Source organism: Amblyomma mixtum, chromosome 7 (assembly GCF_055824585.1).
Source record: "Amblyomma mixtum isolate Tamu chromosome 7, ASM5582458v1, whole genome shotgun sequence".
Taxonomy (NCBI): domain Eukaryota; kingdom Metazoa; phylum Arthropoda; class Arachnida; order Ixodida; family Ixodidae; genus Amblyomma; species Amblyomma mixtum.
In genome coordinates, this window is record NC_143018.1 from 127,180,182 (window position 1) to 127,206,203 (window position 26,022).

Below are 26,022 nucleotides of genomic sequence, written 5' to 3' on the forward strand. Positions count from 1 at the left end.
ACGGAGGGAAAGAGAGAGAGACAGAGACAGGGAGAGACGCAGAGAGAGAGAGACAGAGAGAGGGGAAGGGAGAGAGATAGAGGGAGAGAGGGGGACGGAGGGAAAGAAAGAGAGTGAGACGGAGAGATGCAGAGAGAGAGACAGAGATAGAGGGAGAGAGGGGGAAGGAGGGAAAGAAAGAGAGAGAGTGAGACAGGGAGAAATGCAGAGAGAGAGACAGAGAGAGGGGAAGGGAGAGAGAGATAGAGGGAGAGAGGGGGACGGAGGGAAAGAAAGAGAGAGTGAGACGGAGAGATGCAGAGAGAGAGACAGAGATAGAGGGAGAGAGGGGGACGGAGGGAAAGAGAGAGAGACAGAGACAGGGAGAGATGCAGAGAGAGAGACAGAGAGAGGGGAAGGGAGAGAGAGATAGAGGGAGAGAGGGGGACCGAGGGAAAGAGAGAGTGAGACGGAGAGATGCAGAGAGAGAGACAGAGATAGAGGGAGAGAGGGGGACGGAGGGAAAGAGAGAGAGACAGAGACAGGGAGAGATGCTGAGAGAGAGAGAGACAGAGAGAGGGGAAGGGAGAGAGAGATAGAGGGAGAGAGGGGGACGGAGGGAAAGAAAGAGAGAGTGAGACGGAGAGATGCAGAGAGAGAGACAGAGATAGAGGGAGAGAGGGGGACGGAGGGAAAGAGAGAGAGACAGAGACAGGGAGAGATGCAGAGAGAGAGAGACAGAGAGAGGGGAAGGGAGAGAGAGATAGAGGGAGAGAGGGGGACGGAGGGAAAGAGAGAGTGACAGAGTGAGACAGGGAGAGATGCAGAGAGAGAGAGACAGAGAGAGGGGAAGGGAGAGAGATAGAGGGAGAGAGGGGGACGGGGGGAAAGAAAGAGAGAGTGAGACGGAGAGATGCAGAGAGAGAGACAGAGATAGAGGGAGAGAGGGGGACGGAGGGAAAGAGAGAGAGACAGAGACAGGGAGAGATGCAGAGAGAGAGAGACAGAGAGAGGGGAAGGGAGAGAGAGATAGAGGGAGAGAGGGGGACGGAGGGAAAGAGAGAGCGAGAGAGTGAGACAGGGAGAGATGCAGAGAGAGAGAGACAGAGAGAGGGGAAGGGAGAGAGAGATAGAGGGAGAGAGGGGGACGGAGGGAAAGAAAGAGAGAGTGAGACGGAGAGATGCAGAGAGACAGAGATAGAGGGAGAGAGGGGGATGGAGGGAAAGAGAGAGAGACAGAGACAGGGAGAGATGCAGAGAGAGAGAGACAGAGAGAGGGGAAGGGAGAGAGAGAGGGAGAGAGGGGGACGGAGGGAAAGAGAGAGTGAGACGGAGAGATGCAGAGAGAGAGAGACAGAGATAGAGGGAGAGAGGGGGGCGGAGGGAAAGAGAGAGAGACAGAGACAGGGAGAGATGCAGAGAGAGAAAGACAGAGAGAGGGGGAGAGAGATAGAGGGAGAGAGGGGGACGGAGGGAAAGAAAGAGAGAGTGAGACGGAGAGATGCAGAGAGAGAGACAGAGATAGAGGGAGAGAGGGGGATGGAGGGAAAGAGAGACAGAGACAGGGAGAGATGCAGAGAGAGAGACAGAGAGAGGGGAAGGGAGAGAGAGATAGAGGGAGAGAGGGGGACGGAGGGAAAGAAAGAGAGAGTGAGACGGAGAGATGCAGAGAGAGAGACAGAGATAGAGGGAGAGAGGGGGACGGAGGGAAAGAGAGAGAGACAGAGACAGGGAGAGATGCAGAGAGAGACAGAGAGAGGGGAAGGGAGAGAGAGATAGAGGGAGAGAGGGGACGGAGGGAAAGAAAGAGAGAGTGAGACGGAGAGATGCAGAGAGAGAGACAGAGATAGAGGGAGAGAGGGGGACGGAGGGAAAGAGAGAGAGACAGAGACAGGGAGAGATGCAGAGAGAGAGAGACAGAGAAAGGGGAAGGGAGAGAGAGATAGAGGGAGAGAGGGGGACGGAGGGAAAGAACGAGAGAGTGAGACGGAGAGATGCAGAGAGAGAGACAGAGATAGAGGGAGAGAGGGGGATGGAGGGAAAGAGAGAGAGACAGAGACAGAGAGAGATGCAGAGAGAGAGAGACAGAGAGAGGGGAAGGGAGAGAGAGAGGGAGAGAGGGGACGGAGGGAAAGAGAGAGTGAGACGGAGAGATGCAGAGAGAGAGAGACAGAGATAGAGGGAGAGAGGGGGGCGGAGGGAAAGAGAGAGAGACAGAGACAGGGAGAGATGCAGAGAGAGAAAGACAGAGAGAGGGGAAGGGAGAGAGATAGAGGGAGAGAGGGGGACGGAGGGAAAGAAAGAGAGAGTGAGACGGAGAGATGCAGAGAGAGAGACAGAGATAGAGGGAGAGAGGGGGATGGAGGGAAAGAGAGACAGAGACAGGGAGAGATGCAGAGAGAGAGACAGAGAGAGGGGAAGGGAGAGAGAGATAGAGGAAGAGAGGGGGACGGAGGGAAAGAAAGAGAGAGTGAGACGGAGAGATGCAGAGAGAGAGACAGAGATAGAGGGAGAGAGGGGGACGGAGGGAAAGAGAGAGAGACAGAGACAGGGAGAGATGCAGAGAGAGACAGAGAGAGGGGAAGGGAGAGAGAGATAGAGGGAGAGAGGGGACGGAGGGAAAGAAAGAGAGAGTGAGACGGAGAGATGCAGAGAGAGAGACAGAGATAGAGGGAGAGAGGGGGACGGAGGGAAAGAGAGAGAGACAGAGACAGGGAGAGATGCAGAGAGAGAGAGACAGAGAGAGGGGAAGGGAGAGAGAGATAGAGGGAGAGAGGGGGACGGAGGGAAAGAGAGAGTGAGACGGAGAGATGCAGAGAGAGAGACAGAGATAGAGGGAGAGAGGGGGACGGAGGGAAAGAGAGAGAGACAGAGACAGTGAGAGATGCAGAGAGAGAGAGACAGAGAGAGGGGAAGGGAGAGAGAGATAGAGGGAGAGAGGGGGACGGAGGGAAAGAACGAGAGAGTGAGACGGAGAGATGCAGAGAGAGAGACAGAGATAGAGGGAGAGAGGGGGACGGAGGGAAAGAGAGAGAGACAGAGACAGGGAGAGATGCAGAGAGAGAGAGACAGAGAGAGGGGAAGGGAGAGAGAGATAGAGGGAGAGATGGGGACGGAGGGAAAGAGAGAGTGAGACGGAGAGATGCAGATAGAGAGACAGAGATAGAGGGAGAGAGGGGGACGGAGGGAAAGAGAGAGACAGAGACAGGGAGAGATGCAGAGAGAGAGACAGAGAGAGGGGAAGGGAGAGAGAGAGAGGGAAAGAAAGAGATAGAGGGAGAGGGGGACGGAGGGAAAGAAAGAGAGTGAGACGGAGAGATGCAGAGAGAGAAACAGAGATAGAGGGAGAGAGGGGGATGGAGGGAAAGAGAGAGACAGAGACAGGGAGAGATGCAGAGAGAGAGAGACAGAGAGAGGGGAAGGGAGAGAGAGAGAGGGAGAGAGGGGGACGGAGGGAAAGAAAGAGAGAGTGAGACGGAGAGATGCAGAGAGAGAGACAGAGATAGAGGGAGAGAGGGGGACGGACGGAAAGAGAGAGAGACAGAGACAGGGAGAGATGCAGAGAGAGAGACAGAGAGGGGAAGGGAGAGAGAGATAGAGGGAGAGAGGGGGACGGAGGGAAAGAAAGAGAGATTGAGACGGAGAGATTCAGAGAGAGAGACAGAGATAGAGGGAGAGAGGGGGACGGAGGGAAAGAGAGAGAGAGAGAGTGAGACAGAGAGAAATGCAGAGAGAGAGAGACAGAGAGAGGGGAAGGGAGAGAGAGATAGAGGGAGAGAGGGGGACGGAGGGAAAGAAAGAGAGTGAGACGGAGAGATGCAGAGAGACAGAGATAGAGGGAGAGAGGGGGACGGAGAGATGCAGAGAGAGAGACAGAGATAGAGGGAGAGAGGGGGACGGAGGGAAAGAGAGAGAGACAGAGACAGGGAGAGATGCAGAGAGAGAAAGACAGAGAGAGGGGAAGGGAGAGAGAGATAGAGGGAGAGAGGGGGACGGAGGGAAAGAAAGAGAGAGTGAGACGGAGAGATGCAGAGAGAGAGACAGAGATAGAGGGAGAGAGGGGGACGGAGGGAAAGAGAGAGAGACAGAGACAGGGAGAGATGCAGAGAGAGAGAGACAGAGACAGGGAGAGATGCAGAGAGAGAGAGACAGAGAGAAGGGAAGGGAGAGAGAGATAGAGGGAGAGAGGGGGACGGAGGGAAAGAGAGAGTGAGACGGAGAGATGCAGAGAGAGAGACAGAGATAGAGGGAGAGAGGGGGACGGAGGGAAAGAAAGAGAGAGAGAGTGAGACAGGGAGAGATGCAGAGAGAGAGAGACAGAGAGAGGGGAAGGGAGAGAGAGATAGAGGGAGAGAGGGGGACGGAGGGAAAGAAAGAGAGAGTGAGACGGAGAGATGCAGAGAGAGAGACAGATAGAGGGAGAGAGGGGGACGGAGGGAAAGAGAGAGAGACAGAGACAGGGAGAGATGCAGAGAGAGAGAGACAGAGAGAGGGGAAGAGAGAGAGAGAGGGAGAGAGGGGGACGGAGGGAAAGAGAGAGTGAGACGGAGAGATGCAGAGAGAGAGAGACAGAGATAGAGGGAGAGAGGGGGGCGGAGGGAAAGAGAGAGAGACAGAGACAGGGAGAGATGCAGAGAGAGAAAGACAGAGAGAGGGGAAGGGAGAGATAGAGGGAGAGAGGGGGACGGAGGGAAAGAAAGAGAGAGTGAGACGGAGAGATGCAGAGAGAGAGACAGAGATAGAGGGAGAGAGGGGGATGGAGGGAAAGAGAGACAGAGACAGGGAGAGATGCAGAGAGAGAGAGACAGAGAGAGGGGAAGGGAGAGAGAGATAGAGGGAGAGAGGGGGACGGAGGGAAAGAAAGAGAGAGTGAGACGGAGAGATGCAGAGAGAGAGACGGAGATAGAGGGAGAGAGGGGGACGGAAGGAAAGAGAGAGAGACAGAGACAGGGAGAGATGCAGAGAGAGACAGAGAGAGGGGAAGGGAGAGAGAGATAGAGGGAGAGAGGGGACGGAGGGAAAGAAAGAGAGAGTGAGACGGAGAGATGCAGAGAGAGAGACAGAGATAGAGGGAGAGAGGGGGACGGAGGGAAAGAGAGAGAGACAGAGACAGGGAGAGATGCAGAGAGAGAGAGACAGAGAGAGGGGAAGGGAGAGAGAGATAGAGGGAGAGAGGGGGACGGAGGGAAAGAGAGAGTGAGACGGAGAGATGCAGAGAGAGAGACAGAGATAGAGGGAGAGAGGGGGACGGAGGGAAAGAGAGAGAGACAGAGACAGTGAGAGATGCAGAGAGAGAGAGACAGAGAGAGGGGAAGGGAGAGAGAGATAGAGGGAGAGAGGGGGACGGAGGGAAAGAACGAGAGAGTGAGACGGAGAGATGCAGAGAGAGAGACAGAGATAGAGGGAGAGAGGGGGACGGAGGGAAAGAGAGAGAGACAGAGACAGGGAGAGATGCAGAGAGAGAGAGACAGAGAGAGGGGAAGGGAGAGAGAGATAGAGGGAGAGATGGGGACGGAGGGAAAGAGAGAGTGAGACGGAGAGATGCAGATAGAGAGACAGAGATAGAGGGAGAGAGGGGGACGGAGGGAAAGAGAGAGACAGAGACAGGGAGAGATGCAGAGAGAGAGACAGAGAGAGGGGAAGGGAGAGAGAGAGGGAAAGAAAGAGATAGAGGGAGAGAGGGGGACGGAGGGAAAGAAAGAGAGTGAGACGGAGAGATGCAGAGAGAGAAACAGAGATAGAGGGAGAGAGGGGGACGGAGGGAAAGAGAGAGACAGAGACAGGGAGAGATGCAGAGAGAGAGAGACAGAGAGAGGGGAAGGGAGAGAGAGATAGAGGGAGAGAGGGGGACAGAGGGAAAGAAAGAGAGAGTGAGACGGAGAGATGCAGAGAGAGAGACAGAGATAGAGGGAGAGAGGGGGACGGACGGAAAGAGAGAGAGACAGAGACAGGGAGAGATGCAGAGAGAGAGACAGAGAGAGGGGAAGGGAGAGAGAGATAGAGGGAGAGAGGGGGACGGAGGGAAAGAAAGAGAGATTGAGACGGAGAGATTCAGAGAGAGAGACAGAGATAGAGGGAGAGAGGGGGACGGAGGGAAAGAGAGAGAGAGAGAGTGAGACAGAGAGAAATGCAGAGAGAGAGAGACAGAGAGAGGGGAAGGGAGAGAGAGATAGAGGGAGAGAGGGGGACGGAGGGAAAGAAAGAGAGTGAGACGGAGAGATGCAGAGAGACAGAGATAGAGGGAGAGAGGGGGACGGAGGGAAAGAGAGAGAGAGTGAGACGGAGAGATGCAGAGAGAGAGACAGAGATAGAGGGAGAGAGGGGGACGGAGGGAAAGAGAGAGAGACAGAGACAGAGAGAGATGCAGAGAGAGAAAGACAGAGAGAGGGGAAGGGAGAGAGAGATAGAGGGAGAGAGGGGGACGGAGGGAAAGAAAGAGAGAGTGAGACGGAGAGATGCAGAGAGAGAGACAGAGATAGAGGGAGAGAGGGGGACGGAGGGAAAGAGAGAGAGACAGAGACAGGGAGAGATGCAGAGAGAGAGAGACAGAGACAGGGAGAGATGCAGAGAGAGAGAGACAGAGAGAAGGGAAGGGAGAGAGAGATAGAGGGAGAGGGGGACCGAGGGAAAGAGAGAGTGAGACGGAGAGATGCAGAGAGAGAGACAGAGGGAGAGAGGGGGACGGAGGGAAAGAGAGAGAGACAGAGACAGGGAGAGATGCTGAGAGAGAGAGACAGAGACAGGGGAAGGGAGAGAGAGATAGAGGGAGAGGGGGGACGGAGGGAAAGAAAGAGAGAGTGAGACGGAGAGATGCAGAGAGAGAGACAGAGATAGAGGGAGAGAGGGGACGGAGGGAAAGAGAGAGAGACAGAGACAGGGAGAGATGCAGAGAGAGAGAGACAGAGAGAGGGGAAGGGAGAGAGAGATAGAGGGAGAGAGGGGGACGGAGGGAAAGAAAGAGAGAGTGAGACGGAGAGATGCAGAGAGAGAGACAGAGATAGAGGGAGAGAGGAGGACGGAGGGAAAGAAAGAGAGAGAGAGTGAGACAGGGAGAGATGCAGAGAGAGAGAGACAGAGAGAGGGGAAGTGAGAGAGAGATAGAGGGAGAGAGGGGGACGGAGGGAAAGAAAGAGAGAGTGAGACGGAGAGATGCAGAGAGAGAGACAGAGATAGAGGGAGAGAGGGGGACGGAGGGAAAGAGAGAGAGACAGAGACAGGGAGAGATGCAGAGAGAGAGAGAGACAGAGAGAGGGGAAGGGAGAGAGAGATAGAGGGAGAGAGGGGGACGGAGGGAAAGAAAGAGAGAGTGAGACGGAGAGATGCAGAGAGAGAGACAGAGATAGAGGGAGAGAGGGGGACGGAGGGAAAGAGAGAGAGAGAGACAGAGAGAGGGGAAGGGAGAGAGAGATAGAGGGAGAGAGTGGGACGGAGGGAAAGAAAGAGAGAGTGAGACGGAGAGATGGAGAGAAAGAGACAGAGAGAGGGAGAGAGGGGGACGGAGGGAAAGAGAGAGAGAGACAGAGACAGGGAGAGATGCAGAGAGAGAGACAGAGAGAGGGGAAGGGAGAGAGATAGAGGGAGAGAGGGGGACAGAGGGAAAGAAAGAGAGAGTGAGACGGAGAGACGCAGAGAGAGAGACAGAGATAGAGGGAGAGAGGGGGACGGAGGGAAAGAGAGAGACAGAGACAGGGAGAGATGCAGAGAGAGAGAGAGAGAGAGGGGAAGGGAGAGAGAGATAGAGGGGGACGGAGGGAAAGAAAGAGAGAGTGAGACAGAGATGCAGAGAGAGACAGAGATAGAGGGAGAGAGGGGGACGGAGGGAAAGAGAGAGACAGAGACAGGGAGAGATGCAGAGAGAGAGACAGAGAGAGGGGAAGGGAGAGAGAGAGGGAAAGAAAGAGATAGAGGGAGAGAGGGGGACGGAGGGAAAGAGAGTGAGACGGAGAGATGCAGAGAGAGAAACAGAGATAGAGGGAGAGAGGGGGACGGAGGGAAAGAGAGAGACAGAGACAGGGAGAGATGCAGAGAGAGACAGAGAGAGGGGAAGGGAGAGAGAGATAGAGGGAGAGAGGGGGACGGAGGGAAAGAAAGAGAGAGTGAGACGGAGAGATGCAGAGAGAGAGACAGAGATAGAGGGAGAGAGGGGGACGGACGGAAAGAGAGAGAGACAGAGACAGGGAGAGATGCAGAGAGAGAGACAGAGAGAGGGGAAGGGAGAGAGAGATAGAGGGAGAGAGGGGGACGGAGGGAAAGAAAGAGAGAGTGAGACGGAGAGATGCAGAGAGACAGAGATAGAGGGAGAGAGGGGGACGGAGGGAAAGAGAGAGAGACAGAGACAGGGAGAGATGCAGAGAGAGAGAGACAGAGACAGGGAGAGATGCAGAGAGAGAGAGACAGAGAGAAGGGAAGGGAGAGAGAGATAGAGGGAGGGGGGGACCGAGGGAAAGAGAGAGTGAGACGGAGAGATGCAGAGAGAGAGACAGAGGGAGAGAGGGGGACGGAGGGAAAGAGAGAGAGACAGAGACAGGGAGAGATGCTGAGAGAGAGAGACAGAGACAGGGGAAGGGAGAGAGAGATAGAGGGAGAGAGGGGGACGGAGGGAAAGAAAGAGAGAGTGAGACGGAGAGATGCAGAGAGAGAGACAGAGATAGAGGGAGAGAGGGGACGGAGGGAAAGAGAGAGAGACAGAGACAGGGAGAGATGCAGAGAGAGAGAGACAGAGAGAGGGGAAGGGAGAGAGATAGAGGGAGAGAGGGGGACGGAGGGAAAGAAAGAGAGAGTGAGACGGAGAGATGCAGAGAGAGAGACAGAGATAGAGGGAGAGAGGAGGACGGAGGGAAAGAAAGAGAGAGAGAGTGAGACAGGGAGAGATGCAGAGAGAGAGAGACAGAGAGAGGGGAAGGGAGAGAGAGATAGAGGGAGAGAGGGGGACGGAGGGAAAGAAAGAGAGAGTGAGACGGAGAGATGCAGAGAGAGAGACAGAGATAGAGGGAGAGAGGGGGACGGAGGGAAAGAGAGAGAGACAGAGACAGGGAGAGATGCAGAGAGAGAGAGAGACAGAGAGAGGGGAAGGGAGAGAGAGATAGAGGGAGAGAGGGGGACGGAGGGAAAGAAAGAGAGAGTGAGACGGAGAGATGCAGAGAGAGAGACAGAGATAGAGGGAGAGAGGGGGACGGAGGGAAAGAGAGAGAGAGACAGAGACAGGGAGAGATGCAGAGAGAGAGAGACAGAGAGAGGGGAAGGGAGAGAGAGATAGAGGGAGAGATAGGGACGGAGGGAAAGAAAGAGAGAGTGAGACGGAGAGATGGAGAGAAAGAGACAGAGATAGAGGGAGAGAGGGGGACGGAGGGAAAGAGAGAGAGAGACAGAGACAGGGAGAGATGCAGAGAGAGAGACAGAGAGAGGGGAAGGGAGAGAGATAGAGGGAGAGAGGGGGACAGAGGGAAAGAAAGAGAGAGTGAGACGGAGAGACGCAGAGAGAGAGACAGAGATAGAGGGAGAGAGGGGGACGGAGGGAAAGAGAGAGACAGAGACAGGGAGAGATGCAGAGAGAGACAGAGAGAGGGGAAGGGAGAGAGAGATAGAGGGGGACGGAGGGAAAGAAAGAGAGAGTGAGACAGAGATGCAGAGAGAGAGACAGAGATAGAGGGAGAGAGGGGGACAGAAGGAAAGAGAGAGAGACAGAGACAGGGAGAGATGCAGAGAGAGAGAGACAGAGAGGGGAAGGGAGAGAGAGATAGAGGGAGAGAGGGGGACGGAGGGAAAGAAAGAGAGAGTGAGACGGAGAGATGCAGAGAGAGAGACAGAGATAGAGGGAGAGAGGGGGACGGAGGGAAAGAGAGAGAGAGTGAGACAGGGAGAAATGCAGAGAGAGAGAGACAGAGAGAGGGGAAGGGAGAGAGAGATAGAGGGAGAGAGGGGGACGGAGGGAAAGAAAGAGAGAGTGAGACGGAGAGATGCAGAGAGAGAGACAGAGATAGAGGGAGAGAGGGGGACGGAGGGAAAGAGACAGAGACAGAGACAGGGAGAGATGCAGAGAGAGAGAGACAGAGAGGGGAAGGGAGAGAGAGATAGAGGGAGAGAGGGGACGGAGGGAAAGAAAGAGAGAGTGAGACGGAGAGATGCAGAGAGAGAGACAGAGATAGAGGGAGAGAGGGGGACGGAGGGAAAGAGAGAGAGACAGAGACAGGGAGAGATGCAGAGAGAGAGAGAGACAGAGAGAGGGGAAGGGAGAGAGAGATAGAGGGAGAGAGGGGGACGGAGAGAAAGAAAGAGAGAGTGAGACGGAGAGATGCAGAGAGAGAGACAGAGATAGAGGGAGAGAGTGGGACGGAGGGAAAGAGAGAGAGACAGAGACAGGGAGAGATGCAGAGAGAGAGAGAGACAGAGGGGAAGGGAGAGAGAGATAGAGGGAGAGAGGGGGACGGAGGGAAAGAAAGAGAGAGTGAGACGGAGAGATGCAGAGAGAGAGACAGAGATAGAGGGAGAGAGGGGGACGGAGGGAAAGAGAGAGAGACAGAGACAGGGAGAGATGCAGAGAGAGAGAGACAGAGAGAGGGGAAGGGAGAGAGAGATAGAGGGAGAGAGGGGGACGGAGGGAAAGAAAGAGAGAGTGAGACGGAGAGATGCAGAGAGAGAGACAGAGATAGAGGGAGAGAGGGGGACGGAGGGAAAGAAAGAGAGAGAGAGTGAGACAGGGAGAAATGCAGAGAGAGAGAGACAGAGACAGAGAGAGGGGAAGGGAGAGAGGGGGACGGAGGGAAAGAAAGAGAGAGAGAGACAGGGAGAAATGCAGAGAGAGAGAGGGGAAGGGAGAGAGAGATATAGAGGGAGAGAGGGGGACGGAGGGAAAGAAAGAGAGAGAGAGTGAGACAGGGAGAGATGCAGAGAGAGAGACAGAGAGAGAGGAAGGGAGAGAGAGAGATAGAGGGGGACGGAGGGAAAGAAAGAGAGAGAGAGTGAGACAGGGAGAGATGCAGAGAGAGAGAGACAGAGACAGAGAGAGGGGAAGGGAGAGAGAGAGATAGAGGGAGAGAGGGGGACGGAGGGAAAGAAAGAGAGAGTGAGACAGGGAGAGATGCAGAGAGAGAGACAGAGATAGAGGGAGAGAGGGGGATGGAGGGAAAGAAAGAGAGAGAGAGTGAGACAGGGAGAAATGCAGAGAGAGAGACAGAGACAGAGAGAGGGGAAGGGAGAGAGGGGGACGGAGGGAAAGAAAGAGAGAGAGAGTGACAGGGAGAGATGCAGAGAGAGAGAGAGATAGAGGGAGAGAGGGGGACGGAGGGAAAGAAAGAGAGAGTGAGACAGGGAGAAATGCAGAGAGAGAGAAGGAAAGATAGGGTGGTGGTTTGGGCAGGATGAAGTTGAAATTAAATGTCCAGCCAGGATGGATGCTAAACAGGGTTGACCAGTCGACCTGCAAAATCACGATAAAGAAATACACCAGCTCAGCAGAAAGGAATATGAGGGGTGGAAAGGTAGCGAAGGTGGGCTTGAAAGGCAGTTCTTGCACGGGGAGCCACGAAAGGTGGCCTAGTAAGACTGGTTCGGTTGACCTGGTAAAAGTGGGAGAGAGCAATTAAGCAGCAACTTTGTTCACCCGCAACTTGAGTTTGCATCCTCCGTTTCGTTTACCTATCACAACAACGTGGTCAGTATGTTAGAATTCATCCAGAATAAGGCAGCACGATTCAATTCATGAAGCTACCACTCAAGCCCAACTCAGATTAGAGCACATCTTTTACAACAATCTTTTTGCACATGCGGTGACATCACTCTCTTTACACTATTTCAAAAATATGTGCACTTCAAGAACCATGTTCTTTTCACCTTGATGTTCCATTCCATGTCGAAAAGACTAAACAATAACCTTAGTTCGACACAGTTGCTTTCATTCATGAGCACTTCCATGAACAATCAGGTTATGGAATAACCTACCAGCCAACATGGCTTCTCAGTCCAAGCAGGATTAATTCCATAACTAACTCAATGGATATATTAATCAAGCCACCACTGAGAGAAATATAGACACCAAACTTTCGATTGTGCCCTTACTTCTTTGTAATGTAGCAATAGAAATTATATACATTGATCCCCCCTTGGCATTCACTACAACTCTTAAATAATTTGTAATTGCATTTCCTCTCTCATGCCACCTTGGTTCTGGTTTCAACAACTGAATGATGCCAGTAATGTCCCAGGTAAGTTTATGTTCCTTAAAAACTAAAAAAAAACACATATATTCGCTGATGCCTCGTTTGTTGTTATCCCGGCTCTTGTGGCAGGCTGGATTAACCGGTGTAGTGAATGAAACAAAGTACCGGTAGTTATATTGAGGTTTTTGTCAGGCCTAACATGAACTAATCTCACCTTTGATTTCCCAGCCATCATTCGATTGCTCAGGCTGAAACCAAAACACCAGGAGAGAAGAAATTCAATTACAAATATTCAGCGGTGGTAGGCGAATACGATGAGGCGATGTATGGATACTAACGCATTACGCATCTTTACACATAAGAAATCATACAACTAAAATTAGGTGTGTACAGCTCTTACGTTCGTTCATTTTGTGTTTTCTATGTTGCACCGGTTAGGTGCCATTTCGATGCTGCTTTGCACTTTCGTGTTTTCTTAAGCTATTTTCCTCATTCGTGTGCAGGGTTTTTTCTCCTCGTATCACGAAATGTACTACTTCGCAACTTGTTTCATTGCACACTGATATTAATATGTGCCACAATATTTTATTTAATTGTGCTTGATTCTGTGATGTGTTTTTCCTTTTCTTTTCTTTCATATTTTCTTGCTGTAGCTAACATTTTTTTGCTTTTCTCCATTTATTGTTGAGCAATCTGCTATTTTGAATTTCTCCCTCTTTACACAATGTCCTGCAGGCATGCAACATGTTTTAAAAAATAAATATTCCTATAAACAGGCTGCATTCTGTGGCGGAATTCTTTAAAGTTGACAGAGCTGTTCTGCGGTTCTTCGTATAAGCCATTAATCGGGCACCTTTTCGTTTCCGTGCGTAATTCTGAGAAAGTGAAAAAGATAAAAGAATGCGGCGGGGGAGGGGGGGGTTGAGGGCAGTTAACATGAGAAACTTAGTAAGAGATAAGCGGATTTACGGCACAGCTGAAATGCTACCGGGGCTTTCGTGACGTGCTGCTACGAGCGGCTTTTCACCACCAGTCGACGACAACTTGAAAACGATCGCATGCTCACAGCTTGCCAAGTGTACGCTTCGGTGCATTCACAAAGCAATAGAAAGGTGCAGAAACACATTCATAAGTTTTCTTTTGTGCAGCTACTTCACTATTCCCTCAGCACTAGTGTCTTGACACACAGAGCTTTGCAAGAAAATTTTCAATCTTAATGATTTCAGCTGAACATGTTGGCACCAAATCCTTTTTATAAGCTTTCACCAATCTCTCAGCCTGCTACGCCAGAGATCTCGCTTCCAAATTCTGTCAGCAATTTTAAGAATCCGAACCTCTCGCAGAGCTCAGCGTAGGCAGCCTTTCACACTCACAAGGTACAGTTTAGACTACAACGCTGTAGGTCTCTAAGACTCTTTCAACCTTACAGCACACTATTACTTTTTCTGCCTGGGTACTTACTCAAAGCGATATCTTTGCCCTCATCCCGATTACAGGTGTGCTTTCGTATCAAAGGTATAAAAGAGAGGCAACGAATTTATGAAGTCTTCCAGAGAGCTCAGCAGACTGGTAGCAGCTAAAAATGTCTAAGCCTGGCTTCTGATGTGCAACGCTTGTTCCGTAAAAATGGTTCTAAATTTTGCCCCAGAAAATTGCCATAAATGCAGTTTCTATTTATTCTTTTTAAGAAAGAGTGCGCTTCATTCCCAATGCCACCGTTTTTTTCCTCGTTCTTCAAGATAACTTCAAGGCAACACAAAACGCAACTGAGATTTTGAAGTGAAAGTTTCACTACAAGACCTTGAGCTTCAATTGCGGACTGTGTAAACTTGACCTTCAGCTGAGTTAGAGGTCAAACCGTGAAAAAGAGATTGAATCAATATCCAAGACTGGTAGTCAAACCCGCAGCTGCGTGACCAGATCTCCTCTAAGGGCTGCACCACACTCTCGCGCTGTGCATTAGACAGCATCGTCTTCATCAACTTCCATCTGCTCCGTTCTGCGGCACTGCCTGCTCACCATTGTCTTCTACATAGCACAAATCCGTGCTTTCGCTCCGATTTCAATGTAGTAAACACTCTCTGTAGCGTTTTTTTTTTTTCAGAACACGATTCAGCATGTCTTCAGCACCTTGCTTCAGAAACACTTTTCAAGACAAGGTATTCGCCAGTTGCATCCATGCTATCCAAAAGATACTTCCATCGCTAAATAGTCCTTTAAGAGAATAATGTGCGACAGCACAAGACTTTTCAATAGTAACACTTTATTATGGCACCATGCTCGCGTGGAACATGTCATTGGAGAAGGCACCTGATAAGGCAAGTGAACCCTTTTGACGTTTAACTTCATATGACCAAAGGGATCAGGCGTCGCAGCATGCGGTGTTCCAACAGCGAAGGCTTGTGTTGAGCTGCGGTACGGTTCAGATGTGCAGCTGGAAGAATATACGGAATATATTCCGTATAATATACGGAAGCCACCACGGTGGACAGCGATGCTTCATGAGTGGTGCACGTAGATGTGCCTGTTTAGGGAGTCGGTTCTCTTGAACGCCTTTGCGCAGACGTGGCACCTGAAGGGGCTCTCACAGTGTGTGTGCCCATGTGCGTGCGCAGGTTGTCACTTCGCGAGAACGACGCCGAACAGTGGCCGCACAGGAAGGGCCGCTCGCCTGTGTGCGTGCGCTCGTGTCGCACCAGATTGAAGACGGCAGAGAATGCTGCTGGGCAGAATCGGCAACGCTTGAGACGCGTCGTTCGCTGATTGGCCGTGTTCCGGCGGCAGTAGCTCCACCTGGTGGTGGTCTGTAAAGGAAAGTGGTGGCTGTAGAAAAACTTTTTCTTTAAAAAAAGATGTAGCAGGACAGTTCACTGGGAGAAAGCAACATTGCAAGCCATGAGGAACGCTGTATTGAAGTGGTCCTCGTTTATTGAGTATGAAATGCTTTTAGCGCTTATTGTGCACAAATGGCGAACGTCACCCTGAAACTGAGGCGAACCTGAGGCTGAACATGAAGCGCGAACTTAACCGAAAACTTCTGAGCATTCTTTTCCGAATGGTATGCAGGAGAAAACCAGCCCTGAGCGGGGTTTGAACTAGCAGCAACACAGAGCAGTGTTGAGACTCTGGTTTAGTAGGATGCACCTGACAAAATAAACAGCAGTTGGCAACACTGGGCCCCAGTCCACGGTGTCCTGTATAACTCTGCTGGCCAGTCACAACAGTAAACGTAATTGACTTTTAGTGTTTGACTATATTAAATAAGCGAGGTGACAAAATTTTAGACCTTATAGTATTTTCTTGGTTTCTAACCAGCTTTCTAGCGTTTGACTATAGTAAAGAAGCGACGCAAAACAATATTGAAGTTTATAAATGCTTTCTTGCGATTAGCTTTTTGTATTTATTATTATTTAACCATACTGTAGGCCAATGCTTTGGCCCTAGCAGGAGGGGCCTTTCACAAACAGTGCAAAGTAAAAAGGCTACACAAACAAAAGAAAAAATTCCAGAAATTCAACACTGCAAAGTAAAAAGGCTACACAAACAAAAGAAAAAAGTCCAGAAATTCAACGCTAGCAAGTCTGGCAACAAATGAAGGACGAGTAGTTGGACCTTAGGTCACTTGAGGCCCCAAAAAAAAACTGCAATATAACTGCTCATATGTCGTCTTTGCAACTTTAGCTTTTGAAGGAGGCTGGTTTAAAAAGTGTGGCAAGTTAAAGGTATCTATCAGCATTTATATCGCAGTTTTTTCATCCCTCACGTGACCTAAAGTTCAAATGCATGTCACAACCATCGTTCGGTTGATTAAACGGAAACCAAGACAGCATGAGAGAAGAAATTCAATGATCAAATTTAGTGGTCGTAGGCAAATAACATGATGTGATCCGTGTTTTCTAATGTCTGACGCATCATACAAAAGAAGAAAACATGCAATGAAATTAGGTGTCCATAGTCCTATAAGTTGCACTGGACTATAGCACACACATTCCCACTATTATAAAACCTTCCCTCATTTCTAGGTCCCTGTAGACGGGGACAGCAGTCTCTTCACAAGCATCCAATGACATTTCGACTGCTGATTTCACAAACTGCAGCAAGTGTGCAGACCTACGAGGCAAGGAAAGAGAGAGAAAACTTTTAATAGAATAGTTTAATTTGCAGGAGCTGGGCGGTCGGGGCCCCAAGTCCAGGGCTCCGCTGACAGCTGCTGGCTTGCGGACTAGCTGGATGATCCAGGCTTGCTGGTCGCTGGTCAGGGCCTCCTCCCACTGCTCGTGTGTCGGGTATGGCACTATTAACTTTCTGTCCAATATGTCCTGGCATTCCCAAGATGCATGATAGAGCGAGGGGCTTGCTCCGCACCAAGGACAGTAACTGGGGTATTGTGTGGGCCCGATATTGAGTAAAATGGGAAGACTTGGATATGTGTTTGTTTGTATTCTCCTCCAGTCAGTGGTGCCCAAGAAGAACAGTTGTTTGAGTGCCAGTGAGAAATGTCTTCTTTCTAGCAAAGGTGTTCTAGCCTGTCACCATACGGTCATGGGAGGGGGGTGGGGTAGGGATGACTATACGACCGGTTTGTGAGAGCTCGGGCTAGATCATTCGCTACCTCGTTTCCGGCCAGGCCTTTGTGACCAGGTGTCCATGGTTATTCTAAGTGAGTGTGAGATGCAAGGGAACAACCACTGGCATGCATGACAGGAGAGGCTTTCATTGTCCACTCCTCTGGATGGGCTAACAACCGGACGCAGTTAGCAAGGGCCACTTCCGCGGAATTTGGTAGGAATATGACGCAGCTGCTTTTCCACAAAAAACAGGCCAGGCAGCAAGGCACAGGATGCCTTTTGTTGAAGTTTGAAGAAGCAGCTTTTTTTCAGAGAAACACAGTGCCATCCAGTTTTGCTGGCAGCCCGGCACAGCACCAGATTTGCTTATCGATGCCTGAAACCACACGGCCGTTGCCATAGTGTTTTTAATTGTTTCTGTCGCTCACCTAATAACAGATGGCACATACCCACACTGGGTAATCGGCCAAGCATTGGGAGGCATAGAAGGCTATTCAGCTGCTTATTTATGTGGCCAAATAAAGAAAAAAAGCAGATAATAACGCATGCCGAAGTGCAACACCAGTGGGTCTTAATTCAAGTAAGGCATAGACTCAAAAGAAAAACTAAGTAATTAAAAAGTAACAATAAAGACAGAAAAGGCAGGACTGCAAAATTTAGCAAGGCAGCTAACGAGATTCCAGCAAGAAATTTTGAATAGTGGTAAAAACAGACCTGTGGCTGTACCCAAGCGGGGTGGCACCAAATGACAGCAAGAGCGGGCAGCTCAAACTAAGGCCAAGATTTTGCAAGGGCTCCTCTAGCAACCTTCTTCTCGAAGAGGTGAAACGATGACAATGGAGCCAAAAATGATTGATAGATTCAGGCTCACGGCAAAATGCACAGCGCCGAGTTTTCAATCTGCCGGGGGATGAAGGGGCCCAGTTTGCACCCTCTCTCTTTTTCATTCGCCCTCCCCTCTCCTCCGGGAATGCTCCTTGGCAAGAGATATTTGTTTATTTATTTATTTTACTCTCAGGGTACTAGGTACATTACCAAGGAGAACAGCAATTCACAACAATATAGACAATAAAAAAATGTAAGAAGGCCAAGAACTGATCCCTGATGAACCCCAGAACGAAGTGGTACAGTAGAGGAATCAGCGTCAATAATACTGACAAATTCAACGCGAGAAGAAAAAAATCCACAATACAGTCGAGAACTGCAGGGTCAATGTTAAGCACACTTAGTTTATGTAATAGCAGTGAGTTATTAACTTTATCAAATGCTTTAGCAAAGTCAAAGAATATGCAAATATGCAGTCAGATGAAAAAGCGGAGTCCAAATAGAAGTGCAACTCGTAAGTGAAGGAAAGCAGTTCAATTTAGGGTTTTTTTTTTCTTTCAAACAGCTATGAAAGCTGCTTAAATTTTTCAGTGAGCTGGCGGAACTGTTGGAAAAACAACACCACATAACACCAACTTGCTGCTCACACAGCGAAGAGTTCGGACTTTTCAACAAGCCTCACAACAAGAAGGCACTACCTCAGGGTAAGCTGTTTTTATTTGTGATAACATGAAGGGAAGTCATTCTTATGCATTCTACAGGGAAGAAATTGAGGAACACAGGAGCGAGCCTCAAGCAGAGCCACAGCTTAAGCCAGCAAGAAAAAGGAGTTGCAGGGAGACACATCTGTCGACACCCTTTTGGAGATTATTGCAGGTGCGAAGACTGCCAGACAAACACGACGCAAGAATGGCCCCAGTTAAGGAATTGATAAGTGTCGTCCGCTCCAATAAACAGTAGACATCCAGAACATGTCGGGGAGATGTTTCCTTACGCGAGCAAAGATGTTTTTCTAGCACTTATGCTGAGCATTTATTTGTCTTTGGTTCTCAGACCACGCTGATAAGGTGATTCCGATATCTTCATGACTGTTGCATATATCATCCAGGTGAGGGTTGTCTCTAAGTTCGGCCATGAAATTTTTTAGACATTACACAAATTGTGAAGCACAGTGGCACCCAGTACAATCTTGCAGCACTAGAGAATACTCTCGGCATCAATCAGATACAGCCGCCTGAAGCACTGTTTAAGTTAAAGCTTGAATGTATTCACTATAGCCGCTCTTTGCTGGCTATGGTACTTGTTAAACTTCTTTTTCCACGAAGGAAAGCTTGATTATTGTCCCTGTAGGGAGACAATTGCCGTGGAAGCAGTGGGTACGCCGAGCCGCCCATCGTCCTTGCATTTACTGGTGGCTTCCGAGAAGAAGGGATTCTCCTCCAGCATGCGGGCATCGTGCACAGAGCAGGGGAATCCTATGAATACATCAAGTAATTTGTTCAGGTCGTTGCAGATTCCCTGCAATATTATCGACGACCACTTCTTCCTATTGACCCCGCTGCGGTGGCTCAGTGGTTACGGCGCTCGGCTGCGAGTGCGATCCCGGCCGCGGCGGCTGAATTTTGATGGAGGCGAAATTCTAGAGGCCCGTGTACTGTGCGATGTCAGTGCACGTTAAAGAACCCCAGGTGGTTGAAATTTCCGGAGCCCTTCACTAAGGCGGCCCTCATAGCCTGAGTCGCTTTGGGACTTTAAACCCCAACAAACAAACCAACAAACAAACTTCTTCCTATTGATATAGGAAGCACTGGAGCCTTCAGGCTTGCTAATCTCGACATGGCTGCCATCAATGCAGCCAACAGTGTTTCGGGGACCTTTCCCACCACTCTTAGAGAAAAAACTTGCCTTGCTATGGACCAGCTCTGCATCGTCTGGCCACACGTTCACTTCGGCCCTGACGTCCAGGAAAATGTCCAGCACCCTCCAAAGGCACAACACAACAGAAGACTCAGCCACGTTGAATTGGTCGGCCACAGAATTCATACTTCCCGAGAAAGCTGAGGGCAATCAAAATTGTCTCTTCGGCAGAAATAATTTGCCACCGTCCGCTCACACCCTTTGGATACGTGCTCACACATGAAGTCATAGGTCTCTCGAGACAACCTTTTTTGAACCTCCAGATACAGGGAAGAGCACCTGAAGCGCTCCTACACGAGGTCACAAGTCTCTAGAGGGAAACCTGAAGAGCTCTTTGAACTCAAAGTTGAAGTATCTGGACATCACATTTTTGAAGCAGCCACTGACGCAGTCCATACGTAGTAACCTGCAGGCCGCAAGGGCAAATGCAGCTTCCAAGCTCGGCATCGAACTTGTCGTCACTCTCGTCGTCCTCTATACAATACGTTTTTCCGCGATTCACACATGACGCATACTTTACTCTCATCATCTTCGACTATTTCCATGGCTAACTGAACATCAGCCATGTTCGTCCACGATTCACTCACTAAAATCACTAGTTTAATCGGCCAGTCAAAGGCTGCAAACAACGGCCAACAATGGCGCATGGCTAGCACGGCAAGAGTTGACAGCGTGCGGCATGCACTTGTAAGGTGCACAAGTGTACCAAAAAGTGCGGCTGTGCCACAAAGAGCGCTAGTGTCACGCTGCACTAGCACGGCACTTTCGTGAACTAATGCAGAAAGTGCAGCCCGGAAATTTCAACCACCTGGGGTCCTTTAACGTGCACTGACATCGTACAGTACGTGGGCCTCTGGAATTTCGCCTCCAAAGAAATTCGGCCAGGATCGAGCCCGCGTCTTCCGGGTCAGCAGCTGAGCGCCGTAGCCACTGATTCACCATGGCGAGGCAGTCATTTGATGGTGGTACTTATACATGCTAATACCTTTGTTCTTCTATATAATCTCCAGTGTGAGGAGTTCAAGTGGAACCAGTGGGTGGTACCACTAATATACAGACTGTGGACCACCTTCTAATTGGTGTAGAATGTTCGCAGTGGTATCAAACGATTCAGCGAATTATGGAGAATGAGATTATTAGTTGAATCAAAGCATAGCACATCACAGAAATTCAACAATGACCTTCATTCCTCAAACTGTGACTTCTTCAAAATTCAAACGTCCGTTACGGCCAAACTAACCTTCGTAGAGCATTCAAAGTGGTGTCAAAAGATTTGTCTTCTTGCACTGTATACGTACCGCTACATATCAAAAATGCAGATATCCGGATATAATGAAAAAGTTGTACTGGATATAGCGAAAATGACTAATGATGCAATATTTCTTTGATATTGCTAATGCTCAATACTCATATGCTGCCTCATCGTTTTGCTCTTTTTAACCAGTAGCAGGCGAAATTTCGCCACTCCCCAGAGGGCACCACATCTTGTGAAACAAAAAAGTGGCAGGGTTTCAACTTTTAATGCAGATAAACAGAGTAAACGAGCAAAAGCATGTGTTGGGTCATGGTCTTGCTTTCTTGGGTCGTCAGCATGTCTGGTGACATATAGACTCAGACAAAGCTCTAATCCCCATTAAGCTGATCTGCTATGTTGGAAGTTGATGAAAACGACGACGTGCAACGCACAGCGTGGGAGTGTGTTTCAGTTTAACACGAATCGTGATCGGTTGCAGCGATAGCACAGAGCTCTCGTGCAGTGGTCAGCGCAAAGCTGATCTGTTTGCGGCCCAGCAGGTTCAAAATCCAATCGCTGCAATATTTATTTTATTTCTGCACCCTCGAGATCAGGGCTGCCACAAGATTCTTGGTGGGGTTCGACCCCGTTAAGTAGTGCTTTCGCACTAAAGGGTGGATTAGGTTAATCCTAGTTGTCCTGCGCCAAATTGAGCAATCTTCGCAAACTTACCAGCACCGCTTAACACTGGTAGATGTCACATCTGACCTCACTAAGTCCCATGACTTTCCATTTAATGCCCCGCATATACATACTTCTCGGATACCACCTCTAGGCTAGTCTGACTCGGAAAGGTTCTTGCGTTAAACGTCTTGTTTAGTTTCCAACTGTGCCCTGTATAGATAGTGATTCTTTTGGCACTTGTTGTGTGCGATACCAGAGCAACATTAAAGATCCCCAGGTGGTCGAAATTATTCCGGAGCCCTCCACTACGGCACATATATTTCTTTCTTATTTCACTTTCATCTTACTCCCTTCCCTCATTGCGCGGTTCAAATGTTGTCCACAGAGAAGTGAGACAGTTACTATGCCATTTCCTTTCCTTAAAAACCACTAGTTTTGCTGCTTGAATCCAGGAAGAAGCACAAAAATCATCTCGGCCAATAAGAATTAAGGATTTGAATCCAAACAGCTCAATATGAAGCACACTTTTTGATTTGTGGAGTAAGAAAATGTGCTCTGGATTGCCGAGTCGAATAAGCTACAAGTCCGCCCGCATGCCGGCACTTCGTGAATCATGGTGCCACCTCGGCGTACCAGAACAGAGCACAACAATTCGATCCGCTTTCCTGCAACGCTGCCATTGAGAATAGAACTGAAGTAGGTACTGGTCCTCAACCCTCAAATGATAAAAGCTGATTATTTCCCATTCTACTGGCTCTACTCCCGCGACCTACGTTTCTATTTCCAGGCCTTTCTCATCCTGTACACAACATGCACTCCTTAGTCAATTCTCTTCTCGTCGTCTTCCACGGCAGTTTGCACTATGCTTTTAATGCGTTAGAGCTAGTATTGTCATACAATAGAACCCTGCTACAGCAAACTCGGATATAGTATAGTGAAACTGTGGTCCCATTGCACCTCCCATAGACGAGTGTACATTTTTTGTTTTCGGTTACAGTAAAGATTTTTTTTTTTGAAGAAACGGCTACAGTAAAGAGCGTCTGGCTGTAGTGACGAACTTTCCGCAGAATGATGAGAACGCGGCACGCGCGAGGCCGACATTCGAAGGCAAATAGATACAAAAACAAAAAAAAGGTGTTATTTGAGATAGCTTCACCGCTATGCTCAGAAGCGGTGAGGAGAAGCCAACCTTTTGAACTTTTTGGGGCCGTGAAAAGCAAAGCTGGCTATGAATGCAGAAAGAAGGCAGCGGTACTGCGTAAGCAGTACCGCGGCGCCTCTACCATGTCATGTGACTTTCTTAACTATTGTCTATTAAACGACGCTGAGGCAGTGGAGAATGGTTTTCACATGAAATCAAACTCGTGTTTTATTCGTAGCCGCATGGTATTCGTGCAAATGCGGTACTTCCATAGGACGTGAACAAAATCGAAAACGTGACAACATGAGATGTGAAAACTGAAAATAAATAATTACCATCTAAACGGATGATTAAAGCAGGATGGAAGGTATTTCTGAGTGTTTATTTTATAAACCAACGCTGTGTGTTTAGTAAGTAAGCAATTTATTTATTTAGTATACATACTGCAGACCCTTGGATCCAAGCAGAGGGGCATTAGGATAAATAAAAACAATAATGAACAAATCGAGAACAAGGAAGCATCAAATTACATAATTTTTTTATCACACTACGTAGCTGTCATTAGGGATTTGTTCCAGTCCGATACTGCGCAAGGAAAGAAAGAAAATTTAACTGTATCTATTCTAGCATAGTAGGGAGTGAGTGAATCAGGATGATGATATGTTTGGTTTGGTTTATGGGGTTTAACGTCCCAAAGCGACTGAGGCTATGAGAGACGCCGTAGTGGAGGGCTCCGGAAATTTCGACCACCTGGGGTTCTTTAACGTGCACTGACATCGCTCAGTACACGGGCCTCTAGAATTTCTCCTCCAAAGAAATTCCATCCGCCGCGGCCGGGATCGAACCCGCGTCTTTCGGGTCAGCAGCCGAGCACCATAACCGCTGAGCCACCGCGGCGGCACTTGGATGATGATATGTCTCGAGTGGTGTAATATTGGTGGTGCTATACAATGCGACTGGTTCATTTCAAGCTTACTGTTAAACAAATTCCAGCCTCAGAGTGTATTTGATTAGCCACAATGTTCTCTGGATCATGACAACCTGTTAGAACAGCCTTGCCTCCTTCTATTGATAGAGCACATCTCACTTTACAATGAAACTTCAAAGTTTTTTTCTTTTGCAAGTAGTTCTGCAAATTTTATCAAAGGCTCTGTTGCAAGAGCCTAAAGAAGAACCACTTTGTGGTTCTTTCAAAATGTCAAAACAGGACAAAATTAGCAGAGGAGACCTGCTTTCACATCAGAGAATATGAGCTAATATTTTCCCTTGTTGAACATACTTCCGTTCAGTCATTTGCCTTCTTGGGCTCGAAATAAGGAAAGGAATAATCATCCGCGGCCATTCAGTGGCGTTCCACTAAGCCAACCTAAGTAGTATATGGTCTAGACAAATGCTGACTAGGGTACAGTGAATCAATCAATCAATCAACCAATCAATCAATCAATCAATCAATCGATCAATTAATCAATCAATCAATCAATGAGTTATCCAGTCAACTTTTATGTCCTCTTGAACGAAATAGCAAAGGAAATAGCAATGCCCTCAGGAGCGTGGACCAGCATTCACCGGTGACGAAACTTTCCCAAGAAATGTGGACTGTGTTGGGTTGAAGGTAAAACGGTCTAGTTTCTTCGGCGTGCTAAACTTTGGCCGGCAAGAGGAGTGATTCCACAAGTGCCCCAATGGAAATGAAATTCTCAGGCATTAAGTCCCTCTAATGGGCAACTTTTGTTGTCGGCTTTTTCGAGAGTCACTGCGCCGGGATGCGGTAGCAACTGCTTGGCAGATACGCTTCCATAACGTGCACCTGTGGCGATCAGGTTGTCGGCAAGCTTTAGGAACTCATCGTAAGAGAAAACGTCGAAGGAGCGCATGCTCTTCGCGTACCAAGTGGTAACAGCCTCCACCAAGCTGTCCTTAATGCTAGCTGGCACTGTGGACAGTGTGGCTGGGGTGTGTTCGGCCGTTGGCTTGCACTTGTGCCGATTCAGGTGTGAGGTCCCCGTTTTACCGGCGTCGTAACTAAGGAAGCGCTGGCAACTTTTACACTGCACGTGCCCCGAGGGCGACAGGGTCTTGGCGTCGACAAGCTCGAAGAATTTGTTCCAGACATCGCTTTTTCTCGCTTGCTTGGAGATCAGCTTCAGCTTCCCAGCGGCAATCTCGTTTTTGAGGCGTGTCGCGAGCGTTGTCAACTGTAAGAGACACATGCAAAATAGTATAAGCCTGACAGAAGCCATCTCCTCTAGCAGTTAAAGATTTCTGAGAAACCTCAACTGAATTTCATGTGAACTTTTGCGCCTGACACAAAAATATGAGCTTTTCTTCACAGCATCCTAGTATTAGTTGATACTGAACAGTTTCTGGTTAAAGCTACGCACATGCTTGATTGAGTCCTTTTGACCAAGTGCAAACCAACAACCTCCGCCTAAACGACAACAAGTTTTCGAAACCAGCAAACGTTATTAACCGAAAAGTGAGCCAGTGAAACAAGCTAGGAAAGGACAGAAGCAAGAAGGCTATAGGTAGACAGACCACTTCAAAAACGGTTCATCGCTTTGTACAGAACTGCTTAGTTCTGTGGTCATTACCTATTCAAATACGTATCTGATCACTTGAGCTGCACCGATTTGGTGCCTAACAACATGCTCTTCACTTCAAGTGTGCAACGTTTGGCTTAAACTTTTTTCCAAAAGTTTCGTACATCAGGACAACTCGGGATTTCTCCACGACTCCAATTTAGGACAATGGGAGGTGTTATGCCTCGTCCTTTCTTTCCTTCCAGGAAGACAGCGACCTAACAAGAACGTCGAGTCACAAGGATGCCTACAAATCTTCCAGAATATTTCCACAACAATTATAGCCCCCTTGCATCCTGAATGCTTGCCAGTACTTCTATCAATCTGCATGCCTTTAGTGAAAAACAAGCTCATCTTCACTGCATTAATACGCATGCAGATTGGTCTCATCATATGAATTATAGCAGGATAACAACTTAAAAAACAGCATGTGGTAACACTGGGACCACTAAAAATATTCTAATTAACTGGGTTTTTGAATTAACAGAGCACAGCAAAAACAAAATAAAAATGGGACCCAGGCAACTTACTACCTATATTGGACAAACTTTGTGATTACTACATACTGCCCTGCATGAAGTCTACCCTAACTCGTCGTGGTGGCAAAAAAAAAAAAGGAATTGTCTCCAAATCACGGCACGCACACAACTCAAAGCAATAAACGTTTAACGATGTGATCACAAGGACAGCAGTCTGAAGCCACCGGAAAAAAAAAACGGCGTTCCATCCTGTCTTCCATACTCGTGTGCGACCCAACCGACTACAGCAGCAAGCAGAACTGCGAACAGCCCTGTAGTTTCAGAATTTGGCGTGACGTATGCTCCGGAGATAATCGGAAGCTTGCTCTCGAGTCTCGCGCAACCGATCACTTGTCCGAGGACGCGACTGCCACAGCGAACGAGCCATGTATTAAACAGCGCACAATTCAAATTTTCTATAG

The 26,022-nt window shown here is 49.1% G+C and overlaps 1 protein-coding gene across 16 annotated transcripts in view; it reads right to left on the bottom strand.

Moving 5' to 3' along the window:
* LOC149337546 (uncharacterized) overlaps nucleotides 1-26,022 on the bottom strand; it is an 85,313-nt gene that overhangs the window by 32,473 nt on the left and 26,818 nt on the right. For 6 of the 16 annotated variants that reach the window (XM_089553450.1, XM_089553449.1, XM_089553447.1 and 3 more), the window contains one exon: nucleotides 22,701-24,698. The exons of 8 other annotated variants lie outside the window; for them this stretch is intronic. In XM_089553450.1, coding sequence (XP_089409576.1) covers nucleotides 24,201-24,698 — 498 coding nt within the window. In that variant the 3' untranslated portion in view covers nucleotides 22,701-24,200. Of the gene's footprint in view, nucleotides 1-12,711; nucleotides 14,939-22,700; nucleotides 24,699-26,022 lie in introns of those variants that run through there. 2 more of the 16 variants (XM_089553453.1, XM_089553454.1) reach the window with 2 other exon arrangements.